At 40.7% G+C, this 17,934-nt stretch overlaps 1 protein-coding gene across 2 annotated transcripts in view; it reads right to left on the minus strand.

The window, feature by feature from the left end:
• Window positions 1-17,934, minus strand: part of KCNJ6 (potassium inwardly rectifying channel subfamily J member 6) — a 162,973-nt gene that overhangs the window by 28,381 nt on the left and 116,658 nt on the right. The window contains exons 1-2 of one of the 2 annotated variants that reach the window (XM_085304876.1): window positions 15,207-15,215; window positions 12,970-13,890 (exon numbers count right to left, since the gene is read on the minus strand). In XM_085304876.1, the coding sequence (XP_085161002.1) occupies window positions 12,970-13,867 (898 nt within the window). In that variant the 5' untranslated portion in view covers window positions 13,868-13,890; window positions 15,207-15,215. Of the gene's footprint in view, window positions 1-12,969; window positions 13,891-15,206; window positions 15,216-17,934 lie in introns of those variants that run through there. The other variant, XM_085304870.1, reaches the window with a different exon arrangement.

Genomic DNA, 17,934 nt, shown 5'->3' on the forward strand with positions numbered 1-17,934 from the left:
AGAAAAAAACAAAAAAAAAGAAAGAGGAGGAGAGGAATACAGCAAAGCTAGAACAGTGATGTCTAGACATCATATTATTAACAGAATTTCATGATTAAGAAGTCTCCTTGCTTCTTCAAAAGTACTGAAGTGAGAAGAGCTTAATCTGGAAAAAATATACAGAGGAACTCATGGAATTACTTATTTTTTAGCTGTCAGCATTTTTCTGATCTGCTCGATGTGATTCTTAAATAGTGTACTGAAAAAGAGATTCAAGAGCAATCTGATCTCTGTCTTGGCTACTATAAAGTAAGAGGATCAGTCTGGAGATCCATTTATGTTTACAGGAGTCCCTAGCTCTCTATTTTAGTTCAGGTATATTTTAAATTAAATCATTAGCACATATTTGTAACGGACCTGCTATACCCGGTGAGATTTTGGCTCTTTGTTTGTTTTGTTTTGTTTTTTTGTAGCAGAGTAAACACTAAACAACATACRACAGATGGAAAGCATGGTAGGAGGTGGTGAACCGAGTACATATAAGGAAGAGAGCTAGAGTAAGGTGTATTTTTGCAGACCGATTACTTTAGTACTTAGCAACATTCATATTTGCTGTGAACAGTTTATATGATGAAATACTGAAGATTTGTTTTGGGCTGTCTTTATAGAATAGTGGCTGCGGAGAGCAGAGCGACTGCRGGCCTACAGCCACACACTGTGCCCAGGGGAAAGGTGTCCTGGTAGCACCATTTCRGCAGTCTGTATGGAGTCTTCTCAAATGTCCCCTTTTCTTAGATGAAGTTTCAAGTATGGATACTTTATTGAGATTATAAACATTTATCAGTGTCTAATCTTCCATTTGTCTTTTAACTAGACCTCTTCTGCCTCTTCTGTGAGGCCATTAGGGAGCTGACAGGCACTCTGCAGCTCAATTTATCCTTTCAGGTCTTGATTCAAAGGCCACCAGAGAGTGAGATCTTCACAGATTTKGGAGCAATTTGGAGCACGCTCAAGATATATAAGAAACACATTGGTAGAGGGTTTCCTGGACTGGATCTCTATAGCTGATCACTTTTGAATTCTCTACTAGCATTTAAWAGACTTTCAGAGGTAGGAAGGTAGATGGAGCAAGGCTGAGTCCAGTGCTTTGTGTCTTAAACTATTCTGTCCCTGGACCTTGACTAATTCAACAGGGTTTTAAAACTCTTTTGTGCCTCTTTTTTGAACCCTAATGGGAAACTTTCCTTAAAGGGATGTTGGAGCACAGTTATGGAATAAGCTGTTCTGGAGCACAGATAAGCACCTCTCATTCAACTGTTCCTAATTCATTTGTAAGTTGAAAAAGTAGTATTACATCTATTTTGAAATACTTTTCTTTTGAAAGAGTTAGATCTTTGCTTTTGCTTCAATATTCTACACTATCAAAAAAAAAGAAGTATAATTCCAGTGTAAAATTTGAATGGGGGAGCAGACTAGTCGTTTGACACAGAAATAGCTAGAGGAGGGAAGTTATGAACAGCCAACTCAAGCTTGTTCTGAACCAGGTGCTCTGATGCTCTTCCTCTCTTGTGGATAGTGTCAACCTCTTGCTCTGTGTAGGCTCCCCTTCCTGCTCTGCCTCACACTGCTGTTCACAGGGAAGAGACAGCTTCAGTGGAGGTAGCAGTGTGGCCACTTTGCTTTGGTCTTGACACACAACTGAAAGGGTACTTATGAYCTGTGTTTCTCAAACGAACACTCCGCAGAATTGCTCTTGAGCTGCTGTAATAAGGGAGCATTATGTAGGGCTGGATCAGTGACAGTCACCCATAAAGCAACCAAATTCATTAGTCAGATGTTGGTAAAAACTGTGAGACTGTTGTGTTGCTAAGGCAGCTGCTGGCTCCTGTATTTCCAAGACAGCCTTCCCTTGACTTGTAGGAGAAAGGTATTTTTCCTCTCAGTTTGCAAGGCTAAACATCCTCTACTTCACAACACTGTAGATGTGGCTACTGCCCTTGAAGCAGATTTTTAGTCATATGGGAATCCTTGACTGACTTGCAGCCTTTGCAGCCATGACCGTTTCATGCTTTTTCATGGCATTTGTCATGACTCTATTGGTAATTAGATACTCTCATTGCTATACTAATTATCTGAAAAAAATAGCTTAGTTGCTATTTTTACTGTAAAAAGAGACTAATGGAAACAGAAACTGGGAATTAGGAAAAGGAGAAGGAGATTCTTCTCACTTTGGTGATCTAATTGTACTATTACTGGTGCAATAAGTCTTAAGCAAGGGTAAAAAAATTGAACCTAATGGCTGGTTTAAAAAAATGCCACCACAGTTTAATTGGTCTGGCTGAGTCTTAAACCTTTTTTATTATGGTGGTTTCTGGCAGCTCTGCCATAGTCAGATTGATTTTTCTCTTTTTGTTGTAAGCCCGTCTCTTCAGGTCGTATTAGTCTGCATCAGTCAGAAATGTGGAATAAAAGTTGTCAACCCCTATGTCCCTTAGGGCTCTCCCCAGAGAGAAACCTTACACTTCTTGAGACTCTGACTAGATACAAGGCTATCAGTCATGGTGATAAGGATGAAGATGAGGATGAGGATGATAATAATAATAATAGTAATTGGACAACGGCATGTGGCTAGATTTTGTGTTGGCAGCTTGGATAACACAAAGCCCATCCAATGGAAAGAGAAGCAGGCAATTGCAGTAATGTTTGGTGCCCATCTCAACCTCTTTCATTGTCTGGAGGTGCAAAAAGCCCCTCTGAGGAGGCACAGCCTTAAAAATTTTAATTTTTCTCTTGCAGCAGACCTCCTGAAACAAAGCTTGGCTGCCCAAAGCAATGGACTCATGCTCCTTACCCAGTTCTGCCTTCTCTTGCTGAGGCACAGCTGTCTCCAGTGGTTCAATGACTGCTACAGAACAGCTTTCACATATATAAAAAACAATTTCTTAAACGGTAACATGGAAGAGCAGTGCAAGCTGTCTACTGAGCTGTTGACTTTTCAAAGCCACCCAATTCTTCACAGCTATAAAATACTAGGAGGAGATGGATTTGGGTTTATAAATGTAGAATGATCTGATCCAAATCCCTGCTCAAAGTGGAGCCAATTACTCCAAGTTGCTCAAGGCTAGTCCAGTCAAGTTTTGGGTATCTCCAGGGATGAGGATCCTTTCTGGGCAACTATTTCAAGTCTTTCCACTCATACGGTGAAATTTTTTTTTTTAGTAGCTAATCAGAACTTCCCATGCTGCAACTTGGGCCTATTGCTTCTTGTACTGCCACCCTGTACCTTCGAGAAGAGCCTGGCTCCATCTTCTCTGTATCCTCCTGTTAGGTAGGGTGAGACACCAATAAGCTCCTCCATGAGTTTTCTTTTCTCCAGACCAGGCAGATTCAACTCCCTCTGCCTCTCCTTGTATTTATGTCCTGTGCTCCAGCCCCCACCCCYGACCGTCCAGGGGGCCCTGTGCTGGACTTATTTCAGTATGTCCAGGTCTTGTCCTGGGGATCCTAAAACTGGACACAGTGCTCCAGAGGTGGCCTCACAAGTGGCAAATAGAGAGGAATACTCCCTTCACTCAACCTGCTGGCTGTACTCTTTCTGAAACAGTCCAGTATGCAGCGGGCCTWCTTTGCCACAGAGGCATATTTTGGTGCATAACATTCCCTCTCCTAATAGCTTGTGCGAAGACCTGTTGTTTAATGAACTGCTTAAGACTGTATTTTCAGAGACTTTTACTCCAATAAATTTAGTGTGGGCAACAACKTTCATTGTCCATGTGAACCTGAGCCCATTCATCTTCCTGGAAAGGGTATAGCTATGCGCTGAGGTAGGCAGCTGCGCTTGCCAGATTCCTTCCTCGTGTCGTCTTTTACTTCTTTTATTCTTACCCTCAATTTGGTGATGTCAGGGACGTGCTGGCCTCTTCTGACTCCTTTCAGTAACAGGTGTGAATTCAATGAAAGATCCCTAGGGCTTTGGTTCCCAAATTAGCATTGGCCAGTGCTGTGACATGGCTACACCATCTCCTTCTCTTGCTATGACAGTGGCCTGCATTGACACTGTCATAGCTGCATGCCACTGCCCTTCTCGAGTACTCAGGGTGCCAGAGCAAAGTCTGGGGGTGGTTCCATCTGAGGCAGCTGTTTGGACAGCCCATCACTTCGAAAGAGCGACCTGCTGGCAGGAGCCTGGGAACCTCCAGCCTGGGGTCCTCTGCAGGACTGGAAATCCCCTAGGGTGTGCGTTACCCTTCCTGCTGTTCATTTCCAAGAAGTTAGCAGGGCTGATCTAAATGTTCTGTCTGAATTATTTTTCTAAATAGAATTTCGTCACCTCTCAGAAATCTAAAAAAAGCTTTCTGATAACCAGTGAAAGCTTGATTTTGTTGTTATGTTTCATTTTTACATTGCTTTCATGTTTTGAATGTTTCCTTAGATTAGCTCTAAGAATGAATAYGGGTCCTGAGAAACATGTGGCTGCTCAATAGGAGCTATGTGCTTGTGTACCCATAAAATCAATGTCTATACTACCACTTAGACTCAGGTTTAGACTCACTAGYGTGGTCTAGTTAGCATGGTCTTGCTAGTTTGCTCTTCAGTGGCAGAGGCAAGCAGCTCTCTGAGCCCAGTTTAGCTAGGTGGTTAAACCAGAACTCAGCTGCTTTGTACTGGCAGGGTGGTGAAAAGCAAGCAGAGCATGGCAGTGAATCTGAGCCTGCGTTTGCTTCTTTCCAAAATGCTGTAGCAGAGCCTAGAAGAGACCAGTGCAATTCTTTGCAATCTGTTTTCGCTGTCATCCCTTGAGGACTTTTATGTAATGGCCTCAGGAATCCCAGAAGCTATGCCGTAAAGGGAGCTTTTAGTGCTGGCAGCATCTTGCTAGGATATAAAGTCCTAAGTCTTCTGTGTCTCCTTCATGTATTTTATGTATCCAGTGGGGTTAACTGCAGTCCATAGCCTTATTCGTTTTAATCTGTCAAATGCTGATTTTGAATTTGTGGTTTACTTAGCAGCTTTGCTTACTGGCTCTTCAGTCTTTTAGGTCATTTTTCCTTTCTCAGGTAACTGCGCTGTTCAATTCAGGGAAAACTTTTTGCTGAAAGTGAAGGCTTACTTTTATCAAAAGAGGATGTAAGTTTTATAATTTAGAGAGGTCTCCATGTAATCAAGAAGTGTAATGTAACATGATTATCATTTGTTACAATTCAGTGAGACAGATCAGGAAGAAATAATATTATATAGTTTGAAGTAAATAAGGACCAAAGGGAAAAGTGAAAAGACCCTTTAGAAAAATTGATGAGAACAGATTTTGTCAAAAAGATTTCCCACAGTTTTGAAATGCGGGCTAGTTGAGTGTGCTTCACATCTGAAGATCAAACGCAACTGAACAAGGTAATTAACATGAAAGAATCAGTTCATTTAAGCAAAATTTGCAAGGGTGAGATACTGTCTTGACTGCAATCAATGTGAGCCTGGGTTTTCCTCTCAGGTGCTCAGCAGCCTTGCTCTCCAAATAATAACCTCAGACGACCAAAAGCAAAAGTCACAAATTAGAAATGATAGTTTTATTCTTCCTTTTCCAAATCACCTGCTTCAGTTCTGGCCCTTCATTTACAATGTTAAAAGACCAAGTGGACAAACTGAGCACACTCAGACTAACAGCAGTCATCTTTAAAAGTGCTCGGAAATGTAAACTGCACGTTATTGTCCTGCAGGACTTCTCTGGAGGAGTCAGAACTTGACTCTCCACTTTGTGAGCAGGTGAAAARTGTTCCTTGTGCTAATTCTACCTCGGGAATTCTTTAACCTGGGTAATGCTGCTATGCCCTTTGCCTAGAAACATCCTGTTGATTTTATAAACTGGAGAGTTTTATGAGGGAGATTKTGTGGGCATGGGGGACATGAAATGCTGCTCAGTGCAGCTCATGCTCTCCTTTTGTGGTCCCCCCCAGTAACACCCAGTCATCCCCGATCTGGGTCTGAGTACCCAAGGACTGCAGTATCACCTTCACAAGCTGTGCTGGAAGCAGCAGTGTTTGCTAAATTTTATGCAATTGTAATTTTAGGGAGATTATGCAATTGTAGGGGGACTCTACCAGCAGTGTCTGCTAAGGTCTATGTAGGTCAAGGAGGAGGGAGCCAGCAGGGTTGCAGGGACAGCAGCAGGGCCCAGCACTGAAGCACAGCTTTGGGATCCTGGCGTCCTCTGGCTGCGGAAACCGTACGTGCAGCAAATGGTAACGTGTAATCTCACAAGTGAGAAGGAATGGTGAAAATTGTGGGCATCTCTGCCTGTCACTGTGCTAGGAAAGGATACAAGCTGATGGTGGAGGTCTATGGGAGTTCGCACACAACCTGAAACTCAGCCCTTTCCATACTTATGGACATACTGACTGACCTGATCAGGTTTGCAAGGCCACAAGGCACAAAATGAAGCTTTTCTACTGAAAGTTTGATCTACATTCTAAATAGAATTATTTAACAATATCTACTTAGTTAAAAGTAAGCGCTTTTTAATATAGAGAGGTCTTAAACCTAATTTTTAGGGATCTTCTTAACTTTTACCATGTAAATTACTGCCTGAATCCGAATACTGTATGAGAAGTTGTAGAGATGAGGAAGGAGCTGCAGTTGTATAGAGCTGAGCAACTAACTGATGAGAAAAGTAGGAAAGATGGATAACAGGCTACTATCAAACACCGTGTAAAATGTTTGTATAGTACAACATTAATTACAGGATGAAGCTATTAAAGAAAATATATAATCCCTTTCCCTTGCCTTCCCTGAAAGTGATATAGGCACTCCCAGCAAAATTTTCGTTGAAATATGCATAATCAGCATCTCTCTTTTCTCATGAACCTTGCTCCCTGACTTCTTGCCATTTTGCATTTTGTTTTGGCTATTGTAAGACTGCAATTGCTCTGTCTAAATCTTACAGTCCCCTTTGCCAGATAGACTAATCTTTTCCTTCTGCAGAGGAAGCTTCCTGGAAGAAACATCACAGCAAAATGAGGGTGTCTTGCTTTGCTGGCATTCATAACCCCACCTCCTGACCACAATAGCCCATTAGTGCCTAATTTTCTGTATTAAGGATTACCAATAACCCAAAATAAAAATGTGAGCAAGGAACGTAAGTAAAAGAGATTGTTGGCAAATACTAGGGAAATGGGGATATATGAGTAAGTTAACCTAGATATCTATGCCTCACGCCTTGYGATATAAATAGAACACCAAAAGAAGCTACAACTCTTAAAATAGAAAGAAAGGAAAACTAAGGACTGGAGAGCCACTGTATTCTGTCTGTTCCTSAAATGATGATGATCCAGCACATCTTAGAATAGAGACTGTTCACCCTGCTAAAAATTCACCTTTCTTCACCCTGGTTAAAATGCATTTCAGTCTATGTACTGGGGAAYAACAATATAATCTACTTTCACCAGTTGCCTTGCAGAAACACGTGTGTGTGAGAAATTCTGGTTCCTTTCCCCCTCCATTTGCACCCTCTTAAGGAGTAATCTGAGAGCATAAACATCTCCAAAGAGCAGTACAAAAAATCTAGTGAAATACTGTAGACCAAGCAAAGGTTATTTGGAGAGAGAGCAAAGTCTGCTGAGATGTTTTCTAGGATTGGAACCGCTAACTTCCATGTCAGGGGGAGATATTCATTAGGACTGGGCGAGGAGAAGAGGTAAATATGGCAATTCTTTAGGATGGGAGTGAAAAGACAACAAAACTACAGTCTAAGGGGCTGTAGTGAAGAGTGGGAACAGCTTTATACAATGTTTGTGTAGTCAATAGCATCACTTAGTATGTAAATAACCCTCTATGTGAACATTTTATTGCTTTCCACACACATTCTCCACAGCTGGCAAGTGTGTTTGTTTACACATCTATAAACCGTTCTGCAAATACTGCTCTCTCAAGCTGCCCATGTGTCAGAAATATAAAAGCACTGTTACAAGTTTATTTGTAAAATTACGCATATGAACATAAAGGTATCTCTCTAGCTTTGCTGCTTAATTTTTGACAATTATAAACATGTACACCAGTTCTTTTTCTCAGATACTGCTTCTTTTTTCACGGTTTTATTTTTAGGGAAAGGGAATTGCCAGAGTGGCATCTACTGCACCCTACCGGCCAGATACAACTTCACAGGGCGTGAGGGTCTTGCTGGATAAGTTAGTTGAAATAGTTTCTATTACTTTCTTGTCTCGAAAATGCTGTTTTCTGTAAATTAATTCAGATTCAGAGCAGGAATTTCAACCAGGCTACTTGCAATTTGGGAACTGCATTACTAACCAGGCTATGGACTGTTCTCTTTCTAACTCTCCTTTTTTTTTTTTTTTTTTTTTTTTTTTTTTTTTTTTTTTTTTTTTTTTTTTTTTTTTTTTTTTTTTTTTTTTTTTTTTTTNAGACCTGCAATTCACAGGATAGGATTTTAAATCTCTCATTTCTAGTCATTTTAATATCTTTGAAGGAGTCTTTTTGTGTGTGTGTGTGTGACTCTAACTTCTTCTCTCTCAGTTTCTCAGTTTTTCTCTCCCCTAACATATCTCAAGTCCCCACTTCACATCCCCAGACTCAAAATATTTTAAGTTTTCTTTTTTTTGTTCTTATCTTTTTTCCTGTGTCAGAACAATACATTTGAAAATTTCATTTTTTAAAATTACTAATTTGCTTATGATCATAAGATCTCCCTTAAAAATGGATTCCACCAGGAGAAAAGGGCTCAAAAATTTCAAGTTAGGCTAAGAAGAAGCTGTTAAAAATATGATAAAATGTTAATTGTAAATTTTGTAAAATAAATAAATAAATAAGTAAATAAGACCTGAAAATCTAAGTTTTTGTGAGTGTTGTTTAGGGGAGACAGGTTTCAGGAACCTTGGGCCTAAGTCTTTTTGTTGATCCAAGAACAATAATAATCTGTTCAACATCCTTTACAATAAATGTGCATGGTCTAACAAATCATTTAATTGATCTCCCTAAAATAATATGAAAGCAGTATTTGCTTTTTACCATAAACTAAATATTTTGAATGTCAAATATCAGGTTCTGCTGAACTCAGAACATGGTGTTAGTCTTATTCTTTCCTGTTAGTGTATTTGCTCTTAATGTTGCGACGCTCTGTTAGGGAGATGGTGGGATGCTGGGTGACTCTGGGACCAGAGTCTTCAGAGGCATGGGGCTATTTTTTCAATGCCATTGGGGTATTCTGGCACAAAAAGAGCACTAGTGCCTCAGAAATGGCTTTTCCATTAAAGGTGAGTGTACTTCTAGATGTTACAGAGTTAATATGGGATCTTACTTCTCACTTGCACTCTTATCTGCACAGCACAAAATGGAAGAGAGGCTGTAGAAGGTGGAAGTAACCAGTATGTCCTTCAGATACTGCACCTTTCGGCTGGACTGTTGCCACCCTCTTTCCTGAAGGCTCTTTCAGCTGCTTCCCAGTAGCCTTGACTTATTTCACAGTGCAGGGCTGTGCAGAGCTGACCTCATGTTGTACCCCCGAGGAATGGCAATATGGACCTGTGAAACTAGAAGTGGGAGCTGTTGCGTCTTCAGCTGAGCCACCAGCCCTCTATGGTGGGGGGTGCAATAACCTGTCGCCTGTGAGCTGTACAGGACAAGACCAAAACCACTCCTCCACTGCTGGAGATGTACATCCAGTCACAGGAGTAAACTTTGCAAGAGTGTTATCCTTTGAACCCAGAGGGGGTGTTTTTAATGTTAATGTAAATAAACATGGAAAATTGCATATTGGAAAGATCCATAACACACTTAAAAAAATATCATTTTGAGTTCTTGCTGATGCTGTAAGAAGTAGTTAGATTGACTTCATGTCTTGTTGGAGGTGCCTTGGTGAAGCTTCTGCCCTCAGAAGTAATCTTAATGGTAGAATAAATGTGAATAATGAATAATGAAGGTATAGTGATATTCCTTAGGCTGGTATTTTGGTATATGCCTTGCTAGAGATATATGTGCCCCTCTCTCTTTGCATCTCACAAAAATATGATGATGCTTTCAGGAGGAATTAGGAGGACATTGATACAATCTTTTAATTGAATTTCAGTTCAGTTAATTATGTTCTGCCTATCTTCATTCCCTCCGTTTCCTTTAATCAGATGCATTATTCTTCAGCTCCTCTTCTTACATGTAGTGGCACTACATGTTTGTATGGCACTACATATGCAGTTGTGTCTCATAGAGGTAGCTGTGCTTTTGGATCCTTTAAGATGGAAAGTATTAGATACTGTAAATGTGTAAAATGATATCACTTGCTCAGTAAAGCTTTAAATAGAATAATAACAATAATTAATAAAAATATAGCAAATGCTTACACTTGGCATTTTCCACTGTTCTGCTTCGCATTTAAGGGATAAGTGGGGAAGTTCTGAAAATTGAGAAGGACTGTTTTCACTAGTCAGACTTCGAAGTGACTTTTTTTGATGAAGAGTGTTAAGTTGGTGGTCTCTATATGTTTTTGACCTGTGAGTAACAATAGTGAAGCAAGGTATTGCTATAGGCAAGGGCACAGCTCCCTAGCTTCAGTTTTACTATTTTTGCACCCTATGCTTTGAACAGTGTTGGAAGATGGGATAGGTAGCATGTTGCTTGCTCTCTGTTGCTAGAGATTGCTGCTATAAGCAACTTCTGCTTCTGCTCTCACTCTGCATCTGGTGTAGGAAGGAAGTGTGAATATATGATGGCCTAAATTTGCCTTTAGTGTTTGCCAGAATTTATCTGGAAAATATTTTTAAAGTAAGAAAGGAAAATGAGTACTTTTAGTGGGAAGATGGCTTGGTTGCATCTTGAACAAAAACATATGTTGGCAAAACACAGAATGAATGGCTACTTCTGCACAAACATCTCCTATGAACTGGGTTGGTAATTATGACAACTAGCTTGACATTAATATTTTTGATGCCATAGTTAAGCAGCATTATTTGATGCCCTTCCCTCATATCTTATGCGGTGGTGTGCTGGAGAACCGGCCAAAATGGAACAAAATGGAGTTGCCAAAATCGATGACTGTAGCTATCTATTTGGGGCCAGTGTAATGGCTCTATCCTGGGTGGCTTTGGCGGGTTTTCAAATCGCTGCATCCAGCCTCTTCATTGGGAGGAACTGTTTTAATCTGAGCTTTGCCAGTTTGAGCAGTTTGAGAGACAGCGCTCTGCAGAGCAGGGTGGAAGAAGTGGTCTGTTACAGGGTAATGAGAAAGAGCCCAGGGGCTGCCTGAGAATTAGGGGGAGGTAAGGGAGGGAGGGTTAAATAGCGGGAAGCCACTGGGCTCAGGACAATGAGGCTGTGTTCGATGTTGTGAGGATATTGTCTTTTGATCTTATACGTATTTTTGATGAGATGCTTTTTATATTTCTACTGCTTGACAATTGTTTTTCTGGAAAACACAGTGTTCAGTAAACCTGAAAATATCCTCTGCTCTTTGAGATGTCAGATTTATTTATTTGCATATTTCAGAAATTTCAGAATGGTTTCAGCTAACAAACTGCAATTCTCTCATCTTCTCACTCAAAGGTAATGCAGATGTTTGAAACCTTTGCACCTACTACATGTATCAGAAACACTAAACATTTCATCTCCTTGATTTCTCTTCGGTACCACCTACTTCCTGGAAAATCTAGAAGCCTTGCATTTACCACTTCAAATTCTCTGCCAAGTTCCCTTCACTTTTCTTTGCTCCATTTTTGTCTCACACGTTTATTATATGGTGACAAATGCAGTTTTCTTCTGACACCACAAAATAGATGTGTGAAACACACACATGTTCTAGTAAAAGACTGCTCTTTATTTCCTGGCTCCAGTTGCAAAACATGAGTCAGGGTTATGAAGGCTATACTGCTGTGAGGGATGTGTAATCTGCATCCTCAAACTTTACTGGCTTTTGCTAAGGTAACGGGGAAAAATGGCAAATCTGGTTTCTTTGATTTCTTTAAACAGTGTTTGCTCCTTCCACAACATATCTGTTTTATTTTTGTTTTCTGGTCATTATTCCTTGCCACTAATTGTATTTACTTACTTTAGAGATTGCTATCATTGACAAGAAAAAAAATCCTCCTTCTCCTAAACCAAGTACATTAGCACTCTGACTGAGGGAGGTCCATCACTTTTAGAGAAAGAATCTTTCTTCTTTTTTGGTTTTAATGCAAATGAAAAACATTACTAGTCCATTTGCTATGATTTCCAAGCGTTATTTTCTCTGCATCGACTGGTATCTGGTATTCTATCATACAATGGTATATAATGACTGAACAGGCCACCTACAAGACTCTGATGACATAACACACCTTATTTATATATATACCAGTTACAAGTTTCCTGTACATGTCTGTGACTTGTAGGAAGCCTCAGTAAAATACAAAATCAGACAGATCTTTTGTGAACCAAAGGGGAACAAGCCACAAATTACAAGTTAAAACAAAAACCAAAAACCAGCAAGCAAGCAAGCAAGCAAGCAGAGAAAGCCAAACACATTATCACTTCCCACCGAATCCAAATGGTCTAGGAATTTCATGGTAGAAATATATATACAACAAGCAGTTATTCTGCTGTTACCCATGGGTGATTGGAAGCATCAGGAACTGTGGTACTTCCACRTTAGTTGTAAACAGAGTTTTAGTTTTGTTTATTTGTTTATTTATTCATTTTTAGCAGTTTATCCCACAAAGTTCTAATGGCTGAGTTGCTCCTGCAATAGAATGACAAATAACTGGGTGACATGCTGTGAAAAATTTTGAAAATGAGAAATGCTCTCTCATTTTCCAAACAGAGCAGAAACAACACTAATTTCATTAGGCAAGGTGGAACAGACAATTAAACTGGACATGCTTTTAACCTTGATGCTAACCAGATAACTGATGCCTTTTGCAAATGTAATGACTATTGAAGTAATTCCTTTAAAGTGAAGCAAAACCACTGGTTTTCCTTTCTAAAATTAAAGCATTTACTTACACAAAGTATAAGAAATGTTACCTGTTGCCTCCACCATTCCTTCTAGGATTACAACAATTTCTAGCTCCTCTTTGGGCAACTGGGCTTTGGAAATCTCCCAGAAAGGACTCTGCTGGTTAATTTCATGGCTGATGATCAGTGGTGAAACCAAAAAGAGACGATCATCCCCTGTGTAATAACCTACGTTGATATCTGTCTGGTTGAGTGGTATAAATTCCCCCTCCTTTGTCTGTTTGGATTTGATCAACTTGGCTCGTATTGATGCCTCTACAATATGTGAATTCCTAAGGTCTCCTACTCGGAACATCAGACACAGCTTTCCATCCCGCATGGAAATAACTGCGTTTGTAGAAAAAACCAAGGTTTCTGCCCTCTTCTTGGGTTGGGATATTTTCACAAACATGCAGCCAACCATGAAAGCGTTGACGATAGAACCTAAAACGGACTGAACTAAAAGCAGAATAATTCCCTCAGGACACTTGTCCGTGATGACCCGGTAACCATACCCAATGGTGGTTTCTGTCTCGATTGAGAATAAAAAGGCTGAGACAAACCCATTGAGGTTGCTGACACATGGGGTCCACGTGCTGTCCCCTATATGATCCATATCTCCTCGCATGTAGGCAATTAGCCACCAGATCATTCCAAAGAAGAGCCAGGTCACAGTGTAAACCATGACAAAAATCAACAGGTTGAACCTCCACTTGAGATCGACTAAAGTAGTGAAGATGTCAGTCAAGTAACGGTAAGTCTCTCTGACATTCCCATGGTGGACGTTGCATTTCCCATCCTTCCTAACATACCTCTGGATTTTTCTCTTGGCACATTCTTTGTTTATATTTTTTGGCAGATCCTCTCTAGCTTGTTTGGGCAACTTTGGCTGATGAATAGTGACAGGGCTCTCTATGTCCTGCTCCATTGAGTCTTCTTCCAGTACGTTAGCTGCCATTAAAAACAAACAAACAAAAAAAGGCAGGCATTATTTTTCTTATTATTTCTCTAAGTCAACACACAATTTCTTCCTGTATTACTGGCATGAAATGGCTATTACTAAATCACCATCCTTGTTCTTCGCTCCCTTATCAGATGCACACGGCAAAAGTGCAAATGATGCCAAGCATCCTCACTTAGTTTATTGCAAAATAGAAATATGCTGAAGGAAAACTCTCTTTCTTGTTTCCTATCTCATTTCCTATCCACACCCATATTTGAATTCTGCCAGATGTGTTCAAACAAATCTCCCCCCACCCTTTGCAATTTAATAAATGAGATTTCTTATGCATCAAGAAAGATCTTCTGGGAGATAGCACGGATATAAATGAGGAAATGTATTTGCTTGGGGGCTTCAGTCACCAAGATGAGCAAAGAAAATGAGCAATTGTTGAGCTATTTTTTCTATCAATTGCATTGCTATGGGGAAAGTATTAAATAAGTATAAGTAGTTTAAAAAACAAATATTTTTAAAAAAGAACCAATCCTGCTCTTGTGGAAGAAAAGGTGGGTTTTACTGAGATATGTAGATCACGAGCAATTCAAGCATATTCCTATATACAAGCAATACCTTACAGATATTGAGACAAGGAAATGTGTGACCTTCTCCCAGTAACGTAAAGCAGAACATAATTTAATTTTAATTCAGTATACCCCTGGCCTTTAATTCATGTGAACCTTTCTCTCTAGTGATACAGTGTACCCCCAAAGTGTCTTGCAAGTATTTAAAACCCAGAAATGATGGTAACTGCTTTGTTTTCTTTTTGTTTCTTAGCTTTTTGAAATAAATGGCTTCATTACTTTATGGGGTTCTTGTTTATGTGCAAGAAAGAAGAGTTTACTGAGAAGCAGAGTGGTCTGATCAAATGCAGTTTGCATGGAGCTGAGGATGTAGAGAGGTCTAGGGTAACTTGTGTCTCTTTACTGGAAAGCCTTCTGCAGCCTGGGGCTAGTTCCTGTAGGAATTTTGTCTCTTGAACTCCTAATTTTCTCCCTTTGAGCTAACTGCTACTATTCTGTTGCCAGGCTGTGCGGGGAAAAGGCTACTCCTGCCTTTGTCTACATACCTAGCTTTGAATAGAGTGGCGCTGATATGATGCTGTGCCACCGGTTTCCAGAGATGCTTTTTCTGACTAGTCAGGGATGTGACTTGTGTGTTGCCATTGCATGTTGCAATGATCTCAGTTTGCATTCGTTTGCTGTGCTAACGGCGCTGGAGGCTGAGGAGCGRGCTGCCAGCTCCTGTGCACAGAGCCGGGTGCACGCACCTTGTGATGACTGTCAGCCCAGCGAGGAAACGGGCACRTGGACCCACCAGAGTGCTTGCACCAGCAAGTGTGGCTGTCCCCATATGGGACTGTCTAGGGCAGAATATCTAAACTTTGGTGTGCAGAGGACTGCTGCTGAGGAACGCTTGGGCTCTTCTCCAGAGAGGAGGTTCRCTCCCGGGTGAAAGTCATTGCAGCTCGAAGGGTGGTCGAGTCTCTCTTAGCAATGTGTGTTTTTCAAGATGTGCAGATTCATCCCTATCGAGAAAGGGATGTAAAGTTTTAGGGATGATTAAAACACCCAGGAAAACTTGGTTTAAAGGAAAGTCCCTCCCTCTGGCCTGCTCTGCTGACAGCCATGCCTCTGCTCAGCCCCATAGCCTACCCCCTGTTAAAAGAAAGGCTTGGAGACTGGCAGTAGCATGGCCCCTGATAGCAGTTTTGTGCTGTAAGACCAYACACTCCATCCTATGTCATTTTTGCAGTTTGCTACTGTGTCTTAAAAGAGTGTTATTGAAGCTGATTGCAGTGGCAGCACTTAAAGACATGTTCCAAACCAGTCAGTTCTGGATGAACTTATCCCAGTTGGTGACAGTGTGCCTACTTGGATTATCACTAATGCTATATAATGTATGACGAAATAAACACAATAAAAAGGCATTAAAGGAACCTTGTGAGGCAGACTTAAGCCAAAGCCAGAAAATTTGAAGTTAAGGCTTCATACTTTATACTTAACTCTCTATTGTGCCTAAGGAAATTTCAGTCCACAGGAGCTATCACATCACTGCAGTAATAGACCCCTCAAACACTCATGAACAGCCTATGAAGCCTCTGGCTTTCAAGGCTTTAATACAATGTATTTTAGACTAGCAATGTTAGTTTGATGTGGTTCATTGTATTTAAAGCATTGTGAATATTTGCTTTGCCTTCCCAATTAGAGTCTGGCATGAGCACAGAGAGTGGGTGCAGGCATCTGCTGCTGCCTTTGACAGCATACCTTACTTCTGAGCTTTCTGTTAAAGGGAAGCATGTCCTCTAATTCCCTGCCTGAGCATCTCCCTGGTAGAAATTGCACAGCATGCTAAAAAGCACTGCATCTCCTCTGGGAAGAGACACAGGTGCTGATTTTGTTAATAGCATCAGAGCAAAACTGAAGGGATGTTCCCATTCAGGGATGCTTACCATTCACATGCTCCATCATCTAGCCTGCTTTGTATAAGGTGTTTTTTCCTGAAGAAGTAATTATTAGCAATTAAGCACCTTTTATTCACATAACAAATTTTACTGATGCTTTCAATGTGCTCTGTATGATGCTTCTGCACCACAACCACCCTTATCTGCCTTTTAGTGTACATGAGCTGAACTGCRAGTAGAGGTTAGGGCTACATTTTCTCAAGGGGCTGCTGGTTTTGTAGCTGGAGCAAGGAGCCTCTGTGTCCCCCAGCACATGGTGAGGGGCTGACACTGTCACTGCAAGTGCTCTTCAGAGACCTGCCCTGAGCGTCTTCTTAACCTTGAGAGGTCGTGCCCGGGCTGAATCCAATCTGGATRTGTAAAAAGATAGCGTCTAATAACCAAGACCATAACCTAAACCTTGGTATAGCAGTTTGCTAACACTCTTGCAGACGTTTTAATCTCTCTGGAGGCATCTGGCCATTTTGTAAACTCTTGAGGCTCTTTCCAGTGCTGTCATTTCTCAGATTTTTAGTCTTTTTCTTTTCTTTTTTTTCAGTCAGCTTTTTTTGTCATTTCCTGTTTGTCCAAGATGCCATTTTACTCTTTACTCCACCCAAATGCCCCTATTGTGAAACCCAACAAATACCCATATGGGGAGATTTCTAGATCGGAAATGCAGCCTGACACCCTCTCCTGTTCTGAGGTGTCACTCCAGAGCGAACCCTGGGAGCGGCAATTCCTGAAAGAAGTGATCCAAGGATAGTGCATCTGTGTGTTTCCATGGAAATACCCGATGAACAAGTTTTAAACACATGGCAGGATCCCTGTTCACCACTGAGTCTGAGGAGCAGCCAGATATTGACTTTGCCACCAAATGCTTTGGCTAATTATATTTTTACCTGGTATCAACCCAATTAGCTTCTGCTGTTTATTTCATATAATTTTCTTTTCAGTTATATAATGACTGTCATGATTCCAAGAACTGAGGAGTGAATAGCTGCTATCTCACTTCAGAGCTGTTTTTTACTCTCTCTGGTTTTCTTCATGGCAAAAATACATACATTTTATCAACCTGCAGAGCAAAAAAATATGCACTCCTTCTGACTGCTTCCCCTTTGTCCAGTAAACTCTGTGTTTGTTTGAACATAATGGCCAGGTAGCAATATCGTGCCAAATYGAAGTATTCTGTTCAAAGTATTTGTTCCAGTGAGGTGGATACAGACAACATGTAGGGGGCTTCAACGACCTGTTTCATTTTCCAGCAAATGACAAGAAGGAGTTTTCATAAATAAGCCCCTGCCTGATTCACTTGTGTTTCATTGTAACTGTATATACTGCCTTTGTATACACTAGTAAGTTAAATATGCCCTGGCCTATTCCCTAGCATGGAGGCTAAATGAAGTGGTACAACCCACGTGTGTACTAGTAAACTCTCTTTGTTTCCAAAGCGGGGTAGTTTCATGCTAATTGCATATTGGGAATGGTCCATGTCCCATGCTAACACCTGAAATGTAGCCAGGAATTGTGTCTACTTGGTTCTGTACTGGCCAAA

Source organism: Rhea americana, unplaced genomic scaffold, assembly GCF_003343005.1.
Source record: "Rhea americana isolate MKP2758 unplaced genomic scaffold, rheAme1 scaffold_101, whole genome shotgun sequence".
Lineage (NCBI taxonomy): Eukaryota > Metazoa > Chordata > Aves > Rheiformes > Rheidae > Rhea > Rhea americana.